A 26406-nucleotide genomic window follows, 5' to 3' on the forward strand; every position below is an offset into this window, starting at 1 on the left:
AAATGGGATCCCACTGGGTCTGGGGCTATGTTATTCTAACCCAAGTGATCCAACTTCGCTGCTTTCAATCAAAGTATTAGAGGCACAGTTCTGTGGTTAGGTCCACAGAATCAGGAGTTGAACAGTGTGGATCCCAGCCCCTGCTATTTACTAATTGTGTAACCTTGGAGAAGTACATCCCTATAAGCACCCTTTACCCCATCTTCAAAGTGAAGTTAATTATAGAATCTACGCTCCAGAGAGCTCCAAGAACACGATACCTGGCACAATCTGTGACACAATTTAGAGCACAGTGTCTGTTAGGCGGTGGCTGGTGTTGGGCTGAAATAAATTGAGTTTGGGACTCTCAGAAAACGAGAGTTGGGGTTGTAAACGCAAAATCAGTATAGGCGGTGATTCTCACACTTCAGTGTGTATGAAAATCCCCTGGAGGGCTGGTTCATTCACAGAGGGCTGAGCCCCACCCCCAGAGTTTGCGGACTCAGTAGGTGGGGGGCGGGGCCAAGACTCTGCACTTCTAATAAGTGGAGTCCCCAGGTGATGCTGCCATCCTCACTGTGAGCACAACTGAGATAAAACTTGCAGGCCAGGTAGGCACTTTCCACCAGAGGAGACGACTTGATTCAGTGATTTTCAGATGTGTCATATAGGCCTGCGTGGAGCCCCAAGTGGGTCCTTCTGAATGTCTGGGATTTGTGCTCTATATATTTACAACTGTTACTCGGAATATTTTTTGCCACCCATGAAAATGTACTACTTGAAGTATTGGACTTTTCTACCCTCAGGCCAAATATAAAGCATGCACATTCAAATATGTGGTGCAAAAATGCTATAAAACACTTTATTATTTTCAGTAAGGGCCTGAACTAGAACGGAACAAAATAAGCAAGAAATTCTTTTTGTGGCAAGGCTTGTCACACTACTCAAATGGCCACTTGAGCAGAGCCAATTATGTGCCTGGAGGTCTTAGCCTCTGAGAGTTTTCCCACCACTTCCCTTTTCCCACGTTGTGTATCTCAACATTGGCTCCCTGATGGGTAACCGATTTCAAACCCTCACAGAAAAGTATGGTGAGATAAAGAAAGTCTGTCATTCAGGGCTTATTACGAACCCAACCAAAAGACTCAATTATATTTTTGTGGACAAAAATCATTTACAGTAGGGCTTATCCCTACAAAGAGAAGAAAGCTATTTTATGCAAAAAAAAAAAAAAAAGATAAATGAATAGCATGTATCACTAACACTGTCCTTTCGAAAGTCAAAAGACTCAAGAAGAAGCTGATTCATAACTCATCACTAAGACTTAACTTTCTTCTTGCCTTCTCTCTAGATTCATTAACTTCAGAAAGCCCCCAGGTCCCCTTTCTTCTCTTACCTTCTTCGGTAAAAATACCATATCGTAAGGAAACAAGAAAGATAATGAATGTTCTTTTCCTATCATTTTCTCCTCCTCCCCTAAAAATAGCTTTTCTGCCACTACCCAGATCCAAATTACTCACCTTTGGCACAAGCATCAGGTTGATATTTACTCATTAGGGTGGTTGCCATGACGACACTCATGGTACCAAGCAAGAAGTGAGAGGTCTGACTCATAAAATCTAGTGCCGCTTCGTAGATTTTTGGCGTGGCTGGAATAGTTTAGAAATAAGAGAACTGACTTCAGGGAATTAAATAAAAAGCCTCCGTAGATGGAGGCCTATGGACGTGGTCACCTTGACGTGGCACTACTTACTGCAGGGAACTATTTACTGCAGGGTTTTGCTTGGTGATTGACACGAAGGTGTAGAGCTCCCGCAGGTCCCAACAAACACTTGTTCTTCTCTTGGCATGGGCTTAAAATTACACTTTACCTCCTGCTTACAGTACATTGCCCCTACTCGACACAGCTCAGTTTAGCATTTCATCTGACAGAAAGTCACCAGAATTGCCTCTCCAAAGGTGTGGCCAAAAAAAAAAAAAAAAAAAAAAATCCTACATACTTATTACTGTTTGCCAGCACACCTGTGAGAGCTTTGCGCTATGGCACACCTGGTGAGAAATTCAGACCGGTGCGAGGGCCTTCTGACACGGACAGGGAAGGCGACGAACAGAGAAGTTAAGTGACTTGCCCCACAGGTTGAGAGTGTAAGACGCAGCATGAAAACCAATCTGAGACTAGTCACCTCATGAAGGAATCACTTGTATTCGGTCCCGGCAAGTACCTACCACACCCGAGCGATGAATAACCAGAATAGACCAAATGGAGACATTTTCTGGTACAATTAGATTCTGAAAATATTGAAAGAGGGCAACTGGGCTTATATTCCTGGTTCTAATATTCATCTAGAGCTCAGTGAAGCTGGGATATAATAAGTGACCTTCTATATGAGATCAAAAGCTTTAGAAAATCTCACCTTCTTATGGCCTTTGGGAAGCAAGATCGTCGTCTGTTTATGTCTGTGGCTTATTGGTTAGTCACGTGAGTGAGTTTAAGCCAGTCAATAGCTACGATTAGTCACGTATAGACTTCCGCTAGCACTCATGAAAATAAACAGTTTAATTCAACTTTTTTGTTAGTAATTTTGACTGGAATTCTCTATTCACAGGGATAGAAAACATTGGTTCAAGAGCAAATTAAACAAACAAACAAACAAAAAACTGGTAAATCCAGTTTCACCACCAAGAATCAGACTTATTCCTGAACAAATTACGCGTTTGCTCTTCATCGTCATGTCATAGACGGCTCCAGAAGAGAGAAACCGAGGTGATCGGTGTGGGGGTCACTGCCTTCTATGTACATAAATGTACTGTCGTTTTGCCTTTTCTATTCTTTAATTACTTTTCTCCCCAAGTTTTCCACTTTTGTTTCCTAACTTTTTCTTTCTCTCCTTGAACATCTCTTCACTAGAAAATATCTTAATAAGAAGTTCCCAGTGATACCCATGGATGGCGTTCTTATGGAAATATACTGGACATAACAGCAGTTCACACTTAGGGAATCCAGAAGAAATTTTGTAAATACAGAACATGAAAATAAACTATTGAATAATTATCAAATTAATATGCTAGCTTTAAATTATGAAACATAAAAACAAACATAAAACATAAATTATTCAAATGCATTTGTTATCCTTCTAAATGCAGCAAATTATGTTTACACATGAACATTTGATTTTCAAACAATATTCACAAATAGGTTAATTGTGCTAAATAGGATTTAAAACAACATTGGGGACATCTACACCCTCCTTGCAGAAATAATACATAATTGCATAGATATTATAAGGTCAGTAAGTTTTTAGAAAAAGGTGATATAAGGAGAAAACATTACTCAGAGGGAGCATATATAATACAGAATAAAAACGTTGTTTTAAAGTCAAGGTATTTAGAGAAACTCTGTTAATAAACAACAGACATAGCTCTGCACTGCTTTTAAAAAAATACTTCTATCAGTTTTCTTTATATTACATGAGATGATATAAACATGATATCAGATGGCAAAAAGACCTTATCCAGCAAAAAGGAAGGAGCACATTTATGGTGTATACATAATGAAGAAAGCACAACTGTGAGGAAGATATCCATTTATCTATATGTGAGGGAAAAGCCTAGCCTTCTTGGGGTCTATGGCCTTCTTTTAAATTTGTAACATATTTAGCTACCTTCAAATTCACCTTGCCTAACCAAGAGAAGAGCTTCTTATAAGTTAGACCTCATAGATCATCTCTAGGCTTTGGGTTTCAGTTCATTTGAGTTAAGGCCAGAATGAGTGTAATTTATTAAAGATGGTCATTATGCTGTGATATAGACGTGTGGAGGAAAAAGGTGGCTCAATGGCCAAGGTTCCAGTAGGTCGAACAGAGGAGAAATCAAGAGAGGGCAAGAATATTGGGGTCTGTAGTTGTCAGGAAACTTTTTTTTTTCCCTTTAGAGAGGGAGACAGAGAAGGGTGGGGTGGGGAGGGGCAGAGGAAGAGGGAGAGAGAGAATCTGAAGCAGGCTCCACACCCAGCACAAAGCCTGATTCAGGGCTCAATCTCACAACCCCGAAATCATGACCTGAGCCGAAATCAAGAGTCGGACGTTTAACCGACTGAGCCACCCAGGTGTCCCAGGAAACTTTTTATGAAGAAGAAGGGGTGGAAAGTGGATACATTTCATTGAACCCAAAAAAACAATACCAGTATTTAAGCCTGTTAGTATACATACACCAGTGATTTTTTCCTAGGCTTCAAATTAAGTATTAAGATACCCTTAAATCTTATCTCCATTCAGTTAAAAACACAGAAAGCCCTTATTTGTGAAACTTGGTACTCTAATCTGAAACCTCAAAGTAAATGCAGTCATCTGAAGATATCTGTAAACATTATCATTTGTCCCTCTCATAAATTTTCACTTCCTGTCCCAAGTGGTCTCCAATGGGGGCACAGCAGACCAGTCACTGCAGTGCCTTGTTCCTTTTACTTTCTATTTTGTTCCTCTTCCGTAACGTACACACTACTATAGTAGTACAAGCAAACAAGATATAAATAATCAACGTGGAACACCAATCATTAACATTTATGGAGACTTTCCTATGTGCTAGGCCCTCTGTTATTCATGAATTAACTCCTTTAATCCTCAAAGTCACCCTAGTAGATGGGAGCTGTTATTATTCTCACTTAATAAATGAGTAAAGGAAGGCACAGAAGTCTAGCTGCCTGAGGTTACAGTTAGTAAGTAGTCAAGCCAGAATAGATGAAATAAAGATGACAGATAGGGATTTTTAAAAATAAAAACCAGGGGCGCCTGTGTGGTTCAGTCGGTAAGCGTCTGATCTTCGTTTCTGCTCAGGTCATGATCTCAGGGTCCTGGGATCTAGTGGGCCTTGGGCTCTGTGCTCAGAGGGGAGTCTGTTTGCAGATTCTTTTCCTCTGCCCCTCCCCCTACTCACACTCCAGCGTGCTTGCTCTCTCTCAAATAAATCGATAAATCTTTAAAAAAAAAAAAAAAACTAAACTAAACCGAAAGAAACACACTGAATCCTACCAATGGTCATTTCTGGCCATTGAGTGATGGGCAAGATTTTACTTCCTTATACTACTTTGTATTTTCTAAAATATCTAGTAACTGATAGGAATTGCATTTGTAACTTGGAAGAAATAAGGCAAAGCACAAAATGTTAAGATTAATACACTGTAATTTAGTGAGAAAAGGCAGAAAACCAAAAGAGACAAAGTAGCGAGGTAGACACTTATGGAAGCTGAAAAATGAAGAATGAGCATGGACTTATTTTCTATCATAATAAACACATTTCAAATGAGATCATGGTCAAGTAAATATGAACAGATCTAAAAAAAAAAGTCTCCATCTCTTAGCTTCACAGATGAAGCTAAGCTTTGAAAATAATTAAATTACTTTGAAAAAGATCTAAGATTTGGAGAAGGATTCGGAAGCTGATGTTATGGGATACATCTAATCAAAACTGTTTGTATGCACATTTTGTTTTAAATTGTGATGGGTAAGGGAAACAGATCAGTGCCTATTCTATATAGCTGAGGGAAGCTCTCTGCTTCATAAGGATTCTAGACAGGCTTCTAGAATTAAATTGGCGGCAGTAATCATGTTGTTATTAGTGTAATTGCTTTCTGACATCTGTTTCCCTGTCATAATCAGTTCTTTGATAATAGCAATGACATGAATAGTATATATCTAATCAGTAATGTTCCGTGCTTTGACAACACAAAAGTGAAATTATATGCCAATTATATATGCTCCTCACCAAATTCTCCTCAACCATGTAATATTATATTTATGATATATGGTACAGTAATGAGGATATGCCAGCTCTTACCCTCTTATAGTAATTTATTTTCAATAATTTTTATGTTTCCGTATAAATGAGAAGGTTCTTTATGAAATAGCAAGGGATAAAATGTATATATTGTTGCTCAAGGCACAATGAAGTGCAATTTGTTAATAAATTGTGTTTCTATTTACATTTTTATTATCAAAGCTATCAGAGCTAACTAGTCCATCTTGGAGCTATGAACTTGCTAAGCTGCAATGAGCTAAGCTTACTTTTAAAAGCTAAGCTTAAATTTAACTTAATATCCATAAAATGGAAAGAGCATTCTAGTCTGATCCTGCCACTACAACTAATGGCATGACCTCTGAAAGTCATATAAACTTCCTGGGTTTGTTTTCAATTATTCCTCTTACATCAAAAATCACTTAATAAACAAAACAAAACAAACAAACAAAAAACAAGCAACCAACCAAACAAGAAACCTCTACTGCCTAGCCTACTCAAACTCTCTGAAATTTTAGATTCTTGAAGATCTAAATGGCTATTTTAAGTAAATGAAAACAGCTGAATACCACTTCAACCTTTGTTATCATAAAATGTTAATGCATATTTACCTTGCCACAGGAAAGTAAATGGATGTATACTCAAAGTCTACGTTTGGAAAAGTACACTAAAACACATGAATACCCACTAAATATTTGTAAAACTTATCATTAATGAGAGCTTTCTATGCACCAGACTGAGTTCTAAGGGTTTTCCATATTTTATATTTTAATGCTCACAAATTACTTGGTAAAGATTATTATTTTGATTTTACAGAGCAGAAAATCAATGAATTGAAGCTGCAGCTACTTTACCAAGATCACAGAAGCAGGAATTCATGGGACTGGGAATGAAACCCAGACCAGACCTTTAAGTATAATTCTAACGGACCTTTTTGAGCAGGCTGCCACCACACTGTAATTCCAAAACAGAACAACAATGAAAACGAAAGCATCACCAGTGTCAAACGCAACACATATAAAGCTGAATTATGTAATTAATTAAAATACCTCCTAGAGTAATTGAAGGGTTTCTTATTTTCTAGAGCCATTTGTTTTTTGCTATCCACCCTAGACATGAAGAGTCACTGAAGCAACTTCTAAATCTGCAATTACTAAATTCACAAAGTAAAAACTGTACACCAATTTACCAATTAATTTTATTGAATGCTAACCCAAAGACAACTGGTATTCTTTATACATAATAGCTTCAATCCATGTCATAAGTAAACCTTTTTATTGGAAGACTCCTTTGGAACAACAACAAAAAAATACCCATGCTCTTAAATAGGAGGTTTTAGAGTAAATGGTACAAGCTGTTGGCTTTACAATACTCAGACAGTGTAAGAGGGCTTTCTGGTAGTCATGGAAGCGGCCAGATAGAACTTACCAGTTGAGTGGTTTCTTATCAGTCCAATATCTCAGTCTTTGCTCTATGAGAATAAATATTTGACTTAAATTTATCTTACACTTTTCAAAATTGTTTCAAAACTTCCATTAAGCTAAGGAGACTAAAAAACGGATTTGTCTTTTTTACTGGGACATAAATATACTTGATCCCAAATTTCAAATGTTACATTTAATTATTACACACTGGAAAACACTATAGAGTTGAAGTTAGCAAATAATATGTAAAATACCAACAACTGGTGCTGTTTTAATTCTTTTAAACATAAATAAAGGATAACATAATCTATTCTAGACAAACGAGTATTGAGAGCCCGGAAATTTTACTAAGAAAAAGTTACATAAATTCAGTGAATTATAACTTTTTTTTCCTTCTGTTTCACCAAAATGGAAGTGATAGAAAAACTAAATGGTTTTATGATGGTGACTTTTTACTAATGTCTTAACTAAGGGTTAACTATTAAGGGTCTTCACTGAACAAGAATAAACTAAACAAAAACAAAAACAAGAGGCCTGTGTTTCTGATTTGCGGGAAAGTTTATAACAAAGCAATTTACATGGACAAACAATGATAAATGACCTAACAAGCTCAGTTATAAGCCTAAGTATCACTGCAGATGGATGCGCATTTCCATTCTGCATTAACATTTCTGCATGTCTTATAAAACAATTCTCATGAATTTTGCATTTTGTTGTTTTGGTCTTTGCAATGCATTATCAAATTAAAATGGGACAGATAATTTAAGAAAACACTAAGTAGGGGCGCCTGGGTGGCACAGCGGTTAAGCGTCTGCCTTCGGCTCAGGGCGTGATCCCGGCGTTCTGGGATCGAGCCCCACATCAGGCTCCTCCGCTGGGAGCCTGCTTCTTCCTCTCCCACTCCTCCTGCTTGTGTTCCCTCTCTCGCTGGCTGTCTCTATCTCTGTCGAATAAATAAATAAAATCTTAAAAAAAAGAAAAAAAAGAAAAAAGAAAACACTAAGTAACTACCTTATGGTGTATCCATAAATATCATTAAATTATCAGAACCTAACCTAAGCCATGCCATTTTTCATTTTTTACTTTCCTCCCCATTCATTTATTTCCCATCTCCCTCCTCCCCCTCCAAACACAGACACACAGACACAGACACACACACAGACACACACACACACACACACACACACACACACACACACACACACACTGAGGACATGGAGCAATGCTCCAATTACTAGAGAAACAAACTTCTAATCTTTCTTGAAAGACAGCCTACAGATAAGAAGGGTTTATTGGTTTTAACTTTTGTTCACTTCTGTTCTCTCTCTCTCTCTCTCTTTTTTAATTTCAAACTTGCATAAGCTTGATTTTTTTTTTTTTTTAACTTCAAGCTGGTCAGGAATGTCTTGCTGGGTAGCACGTTACAGATGATAATCAGCAGTCCTTTTAAACACTTCTAACAGTTTCATAAAGCAACTCTTACCTTGAAGGCAGTTTTGGAAGGAAATGCATACCTCTTTCATAAGAGTTTGCCATTTCTTAGTGAGAAGAGAGTTCCAAAGTTTTTATGAAAAAAATATTTTGACCCTTATTTCCTTGGTTTCTTATACACAAATAACTGTTAGGTTAGGTCACAAATATTTATTGAGCACCTACTACGTGCCAAGCATGGTTTTAATCACTATAAAATTCATCTTAAAAACACCCACAAAAATTAATTGCAGTGAGAGAAAACATCCCTCTTGCCTCAGTTTATGAGTTGAATTCCTGGTCTCCCTACTGGTAAAAGAAAAATGAAGTCATTACTCTTTTTCCTTCAGGGTGTGAAGTTAGCTTAAAATTTTAAAAATGACTGAAACTTAACAAACTGCCTTAAATACCCTTTTCTATAATACAGTTATTATATAACACGTTAAGACCATTTTATAGCCCAGACTTAACTGATAAAATAAATGAAACACTTATTTTTCCTGCTGCTATGTCTTAAGTTGAAATTCTCTTTCTCTTTGAGATATTTCATGGATTTAAAGATCTCAGGTTACACAAATGTGATATCATCTAAGCCTTCATTACATTTTTTTTAAAGATTTTATTTATTTATTCGACAGAGATAGAGACAGCCAGCGAGAGAGGGAACACAAGCAGGGGGAGTGGGAGAGGAAGAAGCAGGCTCCCAGCAGAGGAGCCTGATGTGGGGCTCGATCCCATAATGCCAGGATCACGCCCTGAGCTGAAGGCAGATGCTTAACCGCTGTGCCACCCAGGCGCCCCCCTTCAAGTTGCATTTTGGGAGAACTATGATCATCTTCCTGGAGACAACAATTCTAACATAGTATGTTGTATTTAGAGCATACTTACATTCTCAATCTGCCCACCTATCTAACGTCTGCCTCCCTCATACCTATGGGCAGGCTCAAAGCCCAATGCTAGCAAAACTCTCTCTTGTCCATATGCTCTCCTCTGGCTACTTCCTCTCCATCATGTCTTTCCCAGCCATGTTTTGTTTTTGTTTTTGTTTTCCTTTAAGATTTTAGTTTTGTCCATGTCTCTATTTCCTCCACTCACCTTCACCACTCACCCAACTGAAATCTGGCACCAATTTGCCCCCATTCATTCACCCAAAGCACTCTTAGTAACTTCCCAGATGATCCCTCTTTGCCAACCCCAATGATTTGGCTTTTCCTCCCTCTCCATGTTGCCCTCCTCATTCTTCCTCCTGGGCTCTTTCCTCCATTCACTCTTCCCAAACCACACTATCTAGGACACCGATCTTGACCCTCTGCTCCTATCTCTTCATGCTTCTTGTCTGGTTTCCAACACCACTAATACACTGATGATTTAACACATCAATCTCATTCAAGACCTCCACCTGGTAGAGCTGGTCTCTCTACTGGGATGCCCCATAAGCATTTCAATACTCAACATATTTAAAGCTGAACCCATTTTCCTATTCCCTAAAGTGCCTGGGAACTTCTCCCTTCTCTGGAAGCCTTCATCATGTTCCATGGTTATTAATTCAGCAGTTCCTAAATCCAGCAGTCTCCAGTTCTGCCCCTTCCTATGTGTTCTTCATACCAGTACTAGAGAACCTTCTAAAAGACCTATTTGAGCCTGTCATTCAGCTATTAAAAATCTGTCATTGGCCAGTTGTCATCTTCAGGAGTGAGTTCTCTGTCTATGGTAGATGAGCCCTTTCTTAGGCTTGCAACTATCCTTTCCCCACAGGCAAATGCATTTCCCCAAAGAGCACACAGTTTTCCAAATCCAGGTTGTTCTCTCTGTTTGGAATGTCTACCTACCTCTCCAACCACCTAATTAATGCTCACACATACTTCAAAGCAAAACTGAAACACACCTCTAGGAAGCCTTCCCTGACCCTCTCGTCTAAGCCCTATGCCCCAGAGTTCACTCTCTGTTTCACACGCACACAAACCACATTCTCTTAGAATTATCTGGTTAATTTCCTATTTTCAGTATTGCTCTGTAACCCCTACCTGGCAAGGTTTATATACTTCTTTGCTTTACAGCACAATGTTTGACAGATAGAACACAACAAGCAAATGTTTGGCAAATGGAGAAATAACTCTTCTGAGAACTAAACTTCACCATCAACACGAACAAAATGGAATATTATTTTCAATTTAATTCAGTCTATCTGTCATTTTGAAACAACGACAGAGTAAGTCAGTTGCTTCCAAGTTATCAATCAATCCAACTGGATAATTTGGATATCTCGAAAGATTATATTCACTCCTGATAATATTAGCAAGCAATGTATCAGTAGAAGGGTATTAAAACGGTACCCTAGGCACTATACACTACACACACGGACACAAAATGAATATTGGTTTGGTTGTCCCAGCTAACCTACCTCTCTCCCTATTGTCTGTCTCCCAGCCTGTCTTTGGTATTCCTGTTGTTCTGTCTCCGTAACCCCCTCACCTTCACACACACACACGCACATCCACACACACTCCTCGTGGCTTCATGCTGTTCTTGGTCTAACCATGGAGCATGCCTGTCCCAGTCTGACCATGAACACTGTAACTATCTCTTCACCACACCTATTCTATACAGGTTTCAGATAGAAAGGATGTGGATGACCATGGCCCTTCCTTTTGATACTGACATTTCCCAAGACAGACTACCTAAACACAAAGCGCGACTCCAAGTGGACAACCGCTAACACAGTAGTGTTCGTACATGAATGAGGAGTGGTTCCATTGCTCTCCAGTGACACCATGAGTGCACCCACCTCTACTGTCCCTACATCCAGGGCTGGCCCCAACTAAAACACCAAAGGCCTCTGTACAGTCGTGGGAGAAAAATGCAAAGTATGAAACATTCAGAGAACTCCAGATTTTTAAAGACTTCCATTCATTTCTTCTTTTGACATTTCTTATCTTCCATTCGCTGATGAAATCTTAGAACAGCTGTCTTGTTCTTACACGTGTATTGCTTACCTTTTCAGATAAATTCACTCAGACACAGGTAGCATTTTGAATCTCTTTATAAATAGGGCATCATTATGCAAAAAAAGTTAACCTGTCATCCACGGGGATTGTGTAACCCCATAGAGCAGTTTATGTATCCCTAGAAGCAAGTACATTAATAAGGTCAAAGTATTATTTTCTTGCTTCAGTGTAGATGACGCAGCAGAATTTTGTTTCGTGTCCTCAGCCCAGGCCAAAGAAAACTGTTTTGGGGGAGCTTCATCTCATTTTACACAACATGGGTTTGTTAAAAATAAATTCTTTGAGTGTTCTCTTAATGCATGTTTTATTGGAATAATGTTCTTCAAATCCAGATCTCGCCCTAGGCGATCGCTGAGTGAGGGGGAGGATTCTGAAAAACAGCAATGCTTTGCATTCCCAGACCTAGTCATGCAAGTCGAAGCCTGTTGGAGGTGCAGCCTGTGTGCCACTTAATGTTCACATAACTGTCAAAGCGCTAACTGGCCTTGGTTTTTCCTAAACCTACAACACCACTAGCGCACCTGATTGTTATGAAGCCAAAGGTGATATGGCATTATCTCCGGCAGTTTGAAACATGGATACCCCAATAATCGGTATTTTAAGATTATTAGTGAAAGCCTCCCCAGACTGCTCACCGTTCTGGAGAGAATTCTTTCCCTTGCTCTACCTTTTTTACTCTTGTTTACATTCCTCCCTCAACGTACTGCTTCCATACTTCTTTTTATTTCTAGGGTAACCTTACCAAACCTTTAGAGAACAGAAATTTCTCACCACAGTGATTATGATGGAGTAGATGACTAATTTTATTCCCATATTACAGATGAAGAAATGAGGGCCTCAGGGGTTAATATTCTTGCACAAAGTCACCCAACCGGTAAAAATGGCAAAGCCATGGTTTGGACCCAAGCCTGTCTGGCATCAGGGGCATCCGCTAACAACCACAAGGCAACTGAATGTTGTCTCCCACAAAGCCTGTCCCCCACCTCCACCCTGCCAGCCTTCCTCTGGCTTTGCTGCTCCTACAGGCACTGGTTTGTCCCCACATTATGCTCATGCTTGTCACAGTTCTCCCACTAGACTCACGCTACATTCATGCTCATGTTCCCCTGCAGATCACCTTCCTTAAGGACAGAAACCATGTTTTATTTTTACCTAAAATAGTGAATTATGAAATTAAATTGACTGAATAAAAACATCTTCCAACTGAAATTATCCTGCTGGAGAAACAGCTGAACTAATATGAAAATTAGGCGATCTGAACTTTATAAAGGGATTTCAAATTGTACCGTGAAAATGTCATATATTTTAAGCACGCATCACACATAAGTATGTAACATATGGCAATCCCCAACTTACATATGAAGAATATGACTTAGAATACCTAGGTTTCCAATTAACCTACAAGAGCCTGTTTTACTTCTAATAAAGGCAACAATTTATTCCACCGCCCATTTAAAAAAATATATTGGTTACTTATTGGATAAATGAATGGATGGAGGAATATGAATCAATGCCTTCAGAAGTAAAATAAACATCTGTGGGCCTCTACTCAGTAAGTATGTTGAGGATTTTAACTGAAAAACCTACCATGTGCTGAGTGCTATGTCTGAGATGTAGTTTTACTATTTTTATTTTATTTTTAAATTCTTAATGGTCTGGAAAATCCCAATAAAAAAAGTATTAAGTGAAAATAAGTAAGTATTGGCTGTGGATAAGCTTTTGCCTGATTAATTTTTTTCCCTTTAGTTCTCGGTACAGATTAATGGACTAACAGAAGCTATGATGTGTCACCCATTAAAGAGTTAAGGCTTTCTCCTTTCTATTGCCTGGAATGTTTATCTACACCCGCAACAAAAATAAAATAATAGAAGTACAGGGCAAATGAAAGGAAGACACAAGATTAAACACAAAGAAAGATTAGCAAAATAAGACCCAGGTAAGAGAATTTAATGTGAAAAATGAGAAAGGAACAAAATATTACTTAAGAAAACCAACAGGGAAGAATCTATTACAGTCAGAACTTCCACCTGAGATCTGAGATTTGAATTACTCTAATGGCTAATGAATGACACTCTACCAAATGAGCTGATGCAGAAAATCCATTTAACAAGTATTTATCAAGTGCTTTCTATTATATATCAAGCAATATGAAATTGCCAAGAAAAAAAAAGGAAAGGAAACATGGTTCCTACCTTCACAGAGCTTACAGTTTAGTGGGAGAAATAGTCCTCAATCAAATACCTATTCAAATAGCAACACAATTTAAAAAAATATGTATTTACCAAGACTTTTCAAGGGCAAGTAATCAGTCTTACCTCAAAAACTGGAATTTTCAGGTTTATGCTAAGACTGCTGACATATGGCTCAAGACTTATATCTTCCCAATGCAGCAACCACCAGACATATTTAAAAACAAAACAAAAACAAAACAGGAAGTGATGAATTTGAACCTGGAGAAGTAAGCCAGGACCTGATTACTGAAGGCCTTGACTTTTTCCCTTGACTAAAAGGGAAAGGTTAGTTGACCTGATGTCCATGATGCAGGGGTATTATCAGTAGCCGCCTGAACACATGCTGAACTGTCTTGGGGAAGCATGACACTAGGACAGAAGGCCCACGAGAACACCATAAGAGTCAGAGAGAGGACAGTCCTAAAGGCCGGTAATGTGCTCTTTCCAGAAGAAAGGGGTAAGAGATACTGAGCAAATAATATCAGTTGTTCACACCATAAAACAAGTATGGAATCTAAAAAGAATTTTGGGTATGTTTCTAGAAAAACAATAGATAGACAAGGGTAAAAAAATGTGCCTGGAAAATAGCAAATTCAAGTTGTAGAGCACACAAAGGATGCTGACCCAAACTGATGTAAACTCCAGCAAGTGGATCACATTCAGGACTTTGAAAGGCGTTAACAAACGTTAATGAGCATAGCATTAAGAAATACATTAGACTCTTTTGTTGAAAAAATATTTAAGTCTATCCAATGATTTGTATCTGGAAACCTTTTCATATCTAATTTTAGAGCCGATTTCCCAGGTTGAATCTTCAGCTTTGAGAGAACTGAAAATTATGCAAATTATGCAAATATCATGGTTCAATTAATTGTTCTTTCATTGTTTATCCATATGTCCTTTTAAACTATGGAATTCCCTCCAGAGAAGCAAATGAACCAATTTTAATATTTTTTCAGACAATTCAAGTTGCCGGTTTATAAATCATTAAAGTATTAATAAGCATAAATTAATTAAAGTATGATCATTTCAGTTTCTGTTCTTCCTAGCTTAGTAAATGACCTGATCATTCCTAAATAATTATTTCTAAATGAACTCTCAATTCTTCATAAAAGCAGAAAAATTCCTTTACTCTGAAATCACTCAATCTCTGGCTTGCCTATACATTTGACTCATTGATATTTAAATCTGAGGCATCATGTCAAATTATGATTTAGAAATTCTGCTCAAAGAAATATGTAGAAATAAGGTGCAAAATTATTTGCCCGAGTAATAAATCTGAGCAAATACTGTATATCACACAAGTGGAACACTAACAACGAGACTCTTTTGTTGAACAAATTTTCAAAGAGAACTTCCTATTCTTGGAGCTAGTGATTCAGTGATGACCAGTCACAGATAGCCTCCAACCTTGGGCAGCTCCCATGACTACCCCACCGATGATGATAACTGATACGATGAGGACGTGCAGAGTGCACTCTGGTGAGGCATTCACCTAGAACTCGGAGATCACAAACCGACAGTAAAACAATTATTCAATATGCCAAAAATCAAACCTAAGCTGAGACCTGAAGGACAAACAGTCAGAGAGGAGGCAAGCATGTTCCAAAAAGAAGGGATGGTGTGTGCAATTTCTGAGAGGAGACAGTGTGTGACCAGGAAATGGCAGAGCGGGAGGGAGGAAGTGAAGAGTTTGAATCCAGGGAGGTAAGCCAGGCCAACATTATTGAAGGCCTTGACTTTAGGGTGACAGCAACAGCAAGGCAGGAAAGCATTTCCAAGAGGGGAGTGACATAGCTACATATATATTCTAGAAAGATCTTTCAGGCTGTGGAATGAAGAATGGCTTCCAGCAGGACAGTTTTGAAGGCAAGGTGTGAAGCTATTGAAGTAAAGTAGACTAGAAAAAATGGTGGCCTGCTGGAACCAGGAAAATGGAACGTGGGATATAGAAAAGCAGTCTGGAATCAGACATCAGTCCTTGCTTTTAGAAAAACTGGCTTCTTATTGGCTATGCCTATTTTACAAACCTCTCTCCTAAAAACAGCTTGACAAAACTGACATTGCACAAGCCTGGCTTCCTGCAAAAGCTGTTTTGCAATGTCCAGACAATGAGACTATAATCTGCAGAATGACTTTGAATCATGCTTGTTTTTAAAAATATCTAAAATGAACAACAGATGTTAAAAAGATAATGAAGGCTAAATAACAAAGAAATAAAACAGACTGCCTGGCTTGTCAGTTTACTCCTGATTAAAAAATATCCAGATGAGCACACATGAGTGCAGAGCCATAGCCAGTTAAAAACTTGTGTGGAGGTAGAGATGAGGGTAGGATTTTGAACTCAAGCAAATTACAACCCTTTAATTTATACATGTCTGCAGTCTAAAGAAAATCATAAATAAGTCTATTACCTTTAAATGGTAGTAATTTGTAAAGTGTACTTTCCTTCAATGTAAATCTCCCATGAAACTGATACCAATTAGGTAAGGAGAAAACATTAATGAGAATCCTAAATGCAGGGGCTTTTACCATTCTCACAAGAGCTGTTTTTTCTTTTCTTTTCTTTTCTTTTCTTTTCTTTTCTAAGATTTTATGTGGGGGAGGGGAGGAGAGAAAGAGCATGGGGGGGTGCAGAGGGAAAAGCAGACTCCCCACTGAGCAGGGAGCCCAGGACTCTGGGATCATGACCTGAGCCAAAGGCAGATGCTTAACCGACTGAGCCACCCAGGCGCCCCACCAGAGCTGTTTCTTAAGAAGGAGCAAACCTACAGTCTTGCCTGGAACTGCTGTGCTGATCCACAGAGGGTCACAAAAAGGGACACTGTACAAGTGTCACCATTTCCATGTATTATTTGCCTAGTCCTCACCCCTCATTTGTAGTAGTTTCCAAGAAGTTAGGCTTTAACATTCTTTCCCTCAGTTGAGTTGCTCATTTTAATTAACCTATGGTTTCCACCTGTATTTCCTAAGAAACAGTTAGATGTACCATTAGCTTCATGATGTGATCAAGAAAACACCACCAGCCCTCAATCTAAGGACATTGTTCCAACTCAAAAACATCACTGACAGTCACTATTAACAATTTGTCAAGAAGTACCATGGTACTTGGTCTGGCTTTTAGGTGTTGTAGAAAAGAACTTACATCCTCTCCATCCTCAGGGTCATTTAATGTGACCCTGAGATTTAATGTGACTTCAAAGTCCAACAGAGTTTTTAGTGAAACCTGATAAGTTTATTCTAAATAGATCATGGAAAAGCAAAGAGTCTTCTAGAATAGCCAGGACACTTCTGAAGATCAAAAACAAGAAGGACAGGTTTGCCCGACCAGACATACTTACTATAAAGCTGAAGTAATTAAGATTGTGTGATAGCCATGCAGAGATAATTATCAGGGTTTCCTCACCTCCCCCACCTTCATCTTTGAAGTCCTTAATCTTGGAAGATCTAGCAGGGCTTGTCCCAGGCATTATCTTTCATAGTAGAACATTCATGAGCCCAATAATCCATGAATTCTACCTTTAAATATAAGCAGAGTAACCCTTGCATATGAACATGAAGACATGTATATAAGGATATGCACAGCATGAGTGTTCTAAGCTGCAATGACTGACTAACTACACTGATTGATGGAAGACAGACAAATCAGTTGTGGGGAAATAACTGGAAGACAGGATGAGGTAACTGCAGAAAAATTAGGACCAATGCAAGTACATGTAATACATGTGTACAAAACAGCAAGTGTTGTTATTATTATTATATTAAAGTGGTGAATTATTACACAATTCAGTCCCAACCAACATTGTTTCATGACACTTTCATCAGTATTATGCAAGACTTGCCATATTAAGAAATGTTACCACAATACTCTTGATATAGGAAATATTTTTACACATACTTCATGTCAAATGAAATGCTTTCATAAAATCCGTTTACTTTGAATAGGAGAAATTTAATTTGAATAAAAGACATTTTAAAAACTATGCAAAATTTTAAAATCCAAGTTACAAATCAAAACAGAGACAAATATACATCACCTAAGATATAGTATATCCTATGATTTAATTATGTATGAAAATAAAACACCAAGCAGTATCTTTGTAAATATAGCAAGAATGCCTTCAAACTGATGTGAAATGACATTTTTTTAAACCTAAAAGTCAACTTTATTTTGTAGGGCATCCAGAATTGTCAAGTAGGTATTAAAACACTTTTGAAACTTTTGTCATGTGAACAACAACAAAAAAAACCTCAAATGACCCTCTTTAGTCCCACTCCAAACAAGAATCAAAGAACAAAAATGCAAATAGTGATATGTCTCTTTGTTCAACTTTTGTTTCTTAGTTTTTCATAGTTCAATTACGTACATATAGTATACTTTATCTAATTTTAAACATGAAACTATGGACTAACAAAATAAAGAGGTTTTTTTTTTTTTAATCAAAAGTTCAATGACAGGATTCCTTTAAATAGGAATCCACAAGAACTGAGAATATGATTCAGGATACCCAAATCATTCCACATACATTTTTTTCAGGAATATCTTGCAGTGCAGATTACAGCGATGCACTGAAGGAAATGGAGAGCAGAAGAAGAAGGGGAGGTACAGTCAAAATAATCAGATACAACCCTAGACTTGCTCCCTGCTATGCCTGCAATAAGGTCAGTGGGCTGTTTTGACCAAACAAATGAACAAAAATATACCAGTTAAGCAATCGGATTTATTGTGATAGCTACAGTCTGTGTTTGTTTCTGGAGAGAGTTAAGCAAATATGCATAATAGAAATACACCCTAGAAGACTATTTCACATCTTGAAAATCATTATTGTTTGTGAATTTCATATTTTAAAGTGATAAATTCTACCTATGTTGCTTTTCTTTTAGGGTTTAGGGAAATAAGCATTTTATTGGATGTTGAAATCATGGTTTCAGAGACAAAAAGCTGGCAGCTACTGCTACAGATACATAATACACAATTCACGTGTGTGTTACCCAAAAACCACTACCTTAAAAACATCATTGCATGCTGAATGTTCCATATTCCAACTTGACCAAAGAAAACAAGATCATGATGGAAATAAATGAGGGTGTTCTTGCCAAGCCATGTGCTTAAAGAAAACATGTCAGCTTTAGTTACACTTCTGCTATCAGTGAGCACTTCAAGGGGTATGTAGAAAAGTGACTTTTAAAAATTCTGATTTTTATACAGTTTGTCCACAGAGCAAATTCTTTACATTCACTATGTTCTCAAAGCTCCAATGAGCTAAGCACTTTACCTACAAGATGAGACTATGAGCAATAGGAATTCTACAAAAATTTTCCAATTATTTAGTGAAAAATAGTCGATGAGGAAAGGGAGAAACTAAGCAAAAAGGCTCCAGAAAAGTAAAAGGGAAGTTGTTCTGCAACCCTTGGCTTTAGGACCCTCCCAACACAACCGCAGGCTGCTCTCTCCTACATCTGAAGCGGAAACAGTGACAATCGCCAATTTTGATTTAGAAAAGTAGTTGAGCTACAAGTGCTTACATCTGTTTGGACGACCTCGGGAGGACGGGATTAAAACTCTGGATTTCAGGGAAGGCCACACACTTTCCGACTTCATATTTGTACCTGCCATCTTTAACAGGCTACCCTAATTCCAGACAGGTCCCTGACAAGACCTCAAATTCTACCCAAATCTGTACCACCATTCCACATCTCACCACCTTCTTAATTAAAGATGGCAAAATGAAAAACATGCTGGAGAACAAATATAAAATGAGCTCAAAGCCCAGTCCCAACACAATGTAGATTATTTTAAACTCTGTTCTCCCCTCAGATATTCATGTGTTAATCTGACCGCGCAGTATGTGGTGCACTAAATAGTGGCTGAAACTGTCTTAACAGGAGCATCCCTGCTTAGACGTCATTCTTCAATAACTTTCTCAGTTGAACAGAATCATTGTCTGGAGGATGGTGAGGGGAGACATCCTATGTGAACCTTAGTGAAGAAGAAAGACTTCTCAGAGTGCAGTACTGTAAAGAGATAATTAAAGCTTTGAGAATCTGTGCTCAGAAAAAAAGGCAAAGGACTGGAATTAGATGAAAAGAAAGCTGAAAAGCTATTAGTAATATATAACCTTACGTATTACAGTGATTATTTTTTCTTTACTTACTAACCGTCTCTAAAACAAACACAAGACAAGATTTTAAGTGAGGAAAGTTAGACAAAAATAAATGAGTGGGAAAAAGAGGGTGAAACCCCAGGTAAGCTAGTCCCCCCCCCCCCAAAAAAAAAAAAAAGCAGCAGCAGCAGCGGGCCAGAAGGTTTATATACTTGTTGGAGGTGGGCTACAAATTGTGCTCTAAGCTTTCAAGAAACCAAATTTTAAGAGGTAATGCATCTGGTCACTATTCACAATGTCCAGAAGATAGCAACAAACTAACTCAGAAAAACAACTCTGTTATTAAGATACAAGATTTTTCTCTCTTTTTCTCTCTCCTCCTGCCCTCAGCTACTCAGGGAGCAGACACTGTGAAATGCATTGCATAGTACCACCATTCCCTCCCAAAACAGCCATGATGATAAATTTTATGAGACTGCTTTCATTTTTTTTTTTTTTTTTTTTTTTTTTTTTTTTACTTTTTTTTAAAGCCTCCTTCAATGTAGGTTCATGGCCTGAGGCCTGAGCACAACTGAATTCAAAAGTAATTTCACAAAGAACTAAAACTGTTTAAACTATTGAATAGTGTTAATCTCCACTGAAAACACATCACCACTACATATATGTGTGTATGTGTATATATATATATATGCATTTTCATATATATATGCATTTTCATATATATATGCATTTTCATATATATATACACATACATTTATACACATACATATATACATACACACAACACACACACACACTGTACTTTAAGGTGTTAGATTAAGAACATGAGTAAAAATTCATTCAGAAACCAGAAGTACAGCTGAGCAATAGAATGAACTTTTTTAAAGTTCTATCTATTAATAGAAGCTGAAAGGTAAATATTATCCACCAGAAGCATTATGACAGTTCAGCAGACCTCTGGATCCTACTCTCTTGTTTTAAACGATTGATTCTGTAAAACCTGTCTATATATTCATTTCCAAGTTACTAATGGAAAAAGTCTTAAATAGGGTAAAAAGTATTTTTAAAAGTCTCCCAAGGTGACATTCAAGACAACAGTGCAGCTTGAACTATAATTCCATTCAGTTCACTCAGTTCAACGGGTCTTTATTGCACGCGTGTGGGGTAGATGCCATGGGGGATTCAGAAATGAATGACAATGGACCCTGACCTCAAGAACATGATATGCGGTCTAAGGGAGTATATGAAAGAGATGCAGAAATGGGAAGGGAGAAGAAAAACAAAATAACGACTCTTCCTCTAGCAAGCAGGGTCAAACAAGTGCCCTTGAAAAGGCAGAGAGTTCTCTGGAGGGTTCTAGGTGTCAGTGGAGATAAGCCTGTAAGGAAAAGTAGAAGATGGACAGATGGAGATGAATTAGGGAAGGAGGAGCCAGAGGAACAGAAAAGAGGTACAGGGAACATCAAGGAGCCTCAGTTGATTACAATGTTCAAAAACAGGGAGAGAGAGAAGCCAAACAGTAGGTCTAGTCCACATGACAATGGTCTCAAAGATCATGGTGAAGAGAATGTGTTTAACATGGTAGGAAACAGCTCAACACTTTAGATCTCATGATCACAGCTGTGGATCAATTCATTAATCTTCATAAACATACTGCTTCTACAATAGGAAATATCTTTTAGGAAGCAAAAAACAGAGACCAAACTAATTGAAAAGAATCCATGTTGTCTATATCTTTGCAGGAAAGGATCTTAGGGGAAGAAACCTGTTTGGAGCAAATTAGTATCTTCTATTACTAAGTTTTACTCAAGTACATACTACTTCATAAAAACCTGTTTCTGAAGATCAAAGGTAACAAACATACACGCTGTCCTACTTAAAATAATTTTAAGTCTCTATGCAGATAGCCATGAACTAAAAATCTTGCCCAACCTTAGACTTCAACTTGGATCTATTCTCTAGCGGAAAAAGACTCTCACATTTTGTGTTTTAAAAATTTTTGCAAGCAATCATGAGTCATTGATTGAAGATCAACCTGCCCTTTGTTCATTAATATGACCCACTTGTACTGTATAGAGAATATTCACTTCTGCTATAATTTTCTGTTCTAGGTATATATCTAAACAGAAAATTTATACTAATGATGGTATGTCTCAACAGAGATACTCTCATAACAAACTCTACAAGTTAGTAATACTTCAAACTAAATCTTTTAACTCCAATGAAAGCAGAAAATAATAGAAAAATATCCCAATAGAGAAACACTAAAATAAATGTAAATGACCTGCTAAAAATAAACTATTTCTCTCTAGTACATGGCAATATTAGAAAGTTTAAATAGTGGAAATTCCATGGAGTCCTAAACTATTTTTGCTCTCTATATGGCAGCATTGAACTTCCTTGTTGCATTAAGTCACATTTAAGAGTAATAACCAGGCCAAAATAACTACTTAATTTTAGGGCTTTCGCCTCATTTAAATTTTAGAATTCTTTGAGATATTAATACATCTTTCTTCTTTGACACTGTTACTAGACTGTTTTTCAATCAATTTAGGATATGGAAATGAATGTATAACAATACAGAGAGGATTCCAGATTTACAGAAACTAGAATTATTCTAAGTTTATTTTTCTCTAAATATTGGTATTGAGAAAAACTATTTAGTATGGCAAATACTTCTGAGAAATACGTAGATTACATTCATTCTTCAAAATAAATTCGTTATATGATAATGAACTTTTAATCATAAGAGAAACATTTTAAAGCTACGTTCTTGAGAATTCCACAATAATTTGTTAAAAATCTCCAACAATGATGCAAAACAGGTTATTTGGTTTTTTTCACTATAGAGAATATATTCAAAGTATAGATATTTACATGTAGGAGGTGCTATATAAATGTTGAATGAATGGTTAATTTCAATGAACATGGGAAATAAACACTCATTATTACAAACTGCCACTCATTTATAAATGGTAAGTTGAAATATCAAAAAATATTGCCCATAAGAAAAAATATTGAAGATCATTAATCTGAGACATTTGGGAAAGAACAGGGACAGGAGAAAATAGTTTCTCTGCCCTCTGGTGGCAATAAAATCAATTGCAGCATTTCTAAAGTAACGCATAATTAAATGTCCCTGTTATGAAATCAGGTTTTTCCCCCTGTGACAAAATGTCTGTGATAAAAATCCTGATTGCTGCATGGCAAATTTCAAGGCGGTTGGACTTTAAGAATTTCCCCATGTTGAACTTTTACCTAGACTATTTACAAAGGATGCTGGTTTTTTTCTCTTTCTTTGAGATACTTTATATATTCAGTAGGCTAACTGTTTAACTCCGAGATTACTCAACAACTATAAGTAGACTGATATCCAGTAAAAATCTACTTCAGTTTGCAATAAACCTCCAACACATTTACCAAGAAATTTAAAACCATTCATTTTTAACTCAATCCTATAAATATATGGGTTTCTAGAGTAATTTTCCACCATAGATACTAGTTTATAATTAGTTTGTAACACCTGTACATTTATGTTGAACAATTTAGGTATTTTCTAATCCACAAAGCTTTTAATTATGTGGTGAATTTTAGAATGGAATGTTCACTTCATCCTCAATTTGAGAACTTAGAATAGAAAATTAATTGTATACATATTCTTTTCTCAGTAACATACCATTAATGAAAGAAGCTCAGAGAAAAAAAATATTTGCTGACCTTTATTTTATTTATTTTTTTACTGTAAATGCATTACTTACTTCCAGTGCCAAAGAAGTTTTCAAATAAACAACTTGGGATGCGTTTTGGCACACATATTTCTCTAATCTCCTTTGGGATGAAGTAAATTGTTCTCTTTAAGCATCTACTTATTACATGAACGTGGAGATAGATACCCTATCAATACCAGAAGGGAAAAGTCTTATTTTTTTAAGCCAATGAAATATATCAGAGAAATAAACAAGAAAGGATAACCTCCTGATATGATACCTACTAAAGAACAACCAATGTCCATTTATGCAGAACAAAATTGTATCTGACAAAGACAAACCAACATAAGAACGTTGGAGTTTTAAAGCGTTTCACAGTTTTAAAAGTGTTGTCATCATATTGCCCCCTCCTCCCAACCCACACACCCCTCCAATCATAAATTGGAGCGCGGAGTCAGAATCTGTGCTTTCTCTGTAAGAATTTACACCAGGGGCAGAGACAGTGTTTTAGTGGATTTCTAGGTCTCAGATTGGTAAATCTCATTCAAGGACTTTCTCCAAGATTCACCTCACCTGGAATCCCCAGGTGACCTCGGTAGGCTTCCATCTGCGACTTTCATGTTTGACATTTGTGGACACACGTATAATTTCTGAGGAAGCACTTACCACCACCACAAACCCACCTTCAGAATTGAAACAAAGCAAAACCTTGATTATCCTAATCAGAAAGTTTTTGTTCCTTTTTTTTTTTTTCCTCTGTTTTTGTTCATTTCATCTCCTCTGGAAGTCTAACCTGAGTTCACAAATTTCTGCCAAGGTCTCTCTCTCTCTTTCTCTGCCTGTTTCTTCACTTTCTTCCCGAGGGGCAGAAATGGTGAGCAGGCTCTCAGTTCTCAGTGGACAGTGTCGCGGGAGCCACCTGGACCTCGGCTCAGCAACGCCTAGCCTAAGAGGGCCAGCAAGCCTCGGGGGGAGGGCTGCTCCGCGGGCTCGCCGCTGGCCCCGGGGGCGCGGCTCCCGACTGGACGCACACCTGGCTGGCATCCGCCGGAGCAGGAGGCACTGCCACTGGGAAGATGCAAAGACCAGGTCTCCCCATGGGGGCAATGCCAGGGCACTTGGACAAACCCGGGACACGTTCAGGCCTGTCTGCAAAGACCGCCGGCGGAGGACAATGGGGGCAGGGATTGGTCTCCAGAGGTGTGCCCACCCCACTCGTGCCGCCCCCACCCCTCCTCTGCTTCTCGCCGCACCTACCCCGCCCCACTTTCAGAGCCCGTTCTGCCCCAGACAGCGAAAGGAAGCTAAGGTGGGGATCGCCTAGGGAAGGAAGGTGCGGCCACAGTAAATTTTTCTCCAGTTAGGGGGGAGCCCTGCAATACCCAGCTGCCACCACGTCCCCCACCCACAACCCCCATCAAGCACTCGGTTAGTTTGTGGCGGCAGCAGGGAAGCAGGAGGAGCCGGAGGGGAGACTGCCCAGGGATGCCAGTTCCTGGGAGAGATTATCTACAGAAGGAGGTTTCCTCTTACACACCAGAGCCCTCTCTGGGCGACTTGGGGAGACGGTACCACCCCCTGTAGCTCAGGTGAAGGAAGCCCGAAATCCTCAAGAAAACCCCCAGTCCCCTTCTCTAACCAACCCTCTTCTCCCCATTCGGAAAGCCCAAGTTTACCCGAAAAGCAATTACAATAACTTTCCCAAGGGCAGACAGATAAAGTGGGGGTGGGTGGGAAGGGGGTGGGGAGGTGTTAGCCCGGTCTTTAGTTGCGCACAAAATCAACAAGCGAAAGTGCATCTTACCATTGATCTGGTTTCCAGGCTCCCCTTCAGTGAACTGAAACCGGTCCATTAAAAAGTGGCAAAGTAACACAACTCCTGCAGCGGCCAGGTCGGCCCTCGGGAACCTCGCCATGCCGCCGCCGCGACCTCCCTCCTCCTCCCCTCCAGTCCTTCCCAGGCTCCTTGTGCTCCGGGGCTCCGGGTGGGAATGGGGACGATGGGGACGATGGGGACGATGGGGCAAAGCTCTGCGGACCGGTCTTGGCTGAACCTGGAGGCCTTTGTAAATTTCGATGGGATTTCACACTCTGAAGCTTGGAAGAGGAAGAAGGGAGAGCGAGGGGGAGTGCAGTTCTCTCTGGACCTCCGGGTCTCTCTTCGCAACTTGCCACAGCACTCGCAGCCCTCACGCCAGACACAGGACAACTGCGGGCAGGAAAAGCCACTTGCAGCCGGGTCTCGCAAACTCTCGGTTCCGCACAGGCAGCGCCACCCGGGTGCCCGGAGACAGTGACTTCCAAGACCCCGCGATACGCTCCACTGGGTTCAAAATAGATCTAATTCCACAGCAGCGCGGCTGCCTTCTCCAAATCCAAGAGGGCTGTCGGCTCAGAAGGAACTTTCCCCAGTGTTGGGATGGCCCCCGCGGGAGGTTTGGGTTTGCGGGAAGGGGGTTAATGTGGGCTGCGAAACCCCTCCGACAAGTTTTTCTTCTTTTCTTCGCCCGACGCAGGGCGCGCGTCCTTTCTCGCAGCGGGAGGGATGGGCAGCCCTGAAGAGCTGAGCCCAGGGAAGGCTAGGGCTGCAGCAATCAGAGGTCCGAAGCCAGGGGGGAAAAAATATGTGTGTTTAAAAAAAGAAGAAAAATAAGGGGAGAAAAAAGGAAGAGGAAGAAGAAAGAAATGGGGGGGGG

At 38.9% G+C, this 26406-nt stretch overlaps 1 protein-coding gene across 1 annotated transcript in view; it reads right to left on the bottom strand.

Moving 5' to 3' along the window:
* Positions 1-26406, bottom strand: part of PLXDC2 (plexin domain containing 2) — a 435546-nt gene that overhangs the window by 408729 nt on the left and 411 nt on the right. Inside the window, exon 2 of the mRNA XM_040645359.1 lies at positions 25515-26295. Within this exon, the coding sequence (XP_040501293.1) occupies positions 25515-25626 (112 nt within the window). The 5' untranslated portion in view covers positions 25627-26295. The remainder of the gene's footprint in view (positions 1-25514; positions 26296-26406) is intronic.

This window comes from Ursus maritimus, unplaced genomic scaffold (assembly GCF_017311325.1).
Source record: "Ursus maritimus isolate PB19 unplaced genomic scaffold, ASM1731132v1 scaffold_31, whole genome shotgun sequence".
Taxonomy (NCBI): domain Eukaryota; kingdom Metazoa; phylum Chordata; class Mammalia; order Carnivora; family Ursidae; genus Ursus; species Ursus maritimus.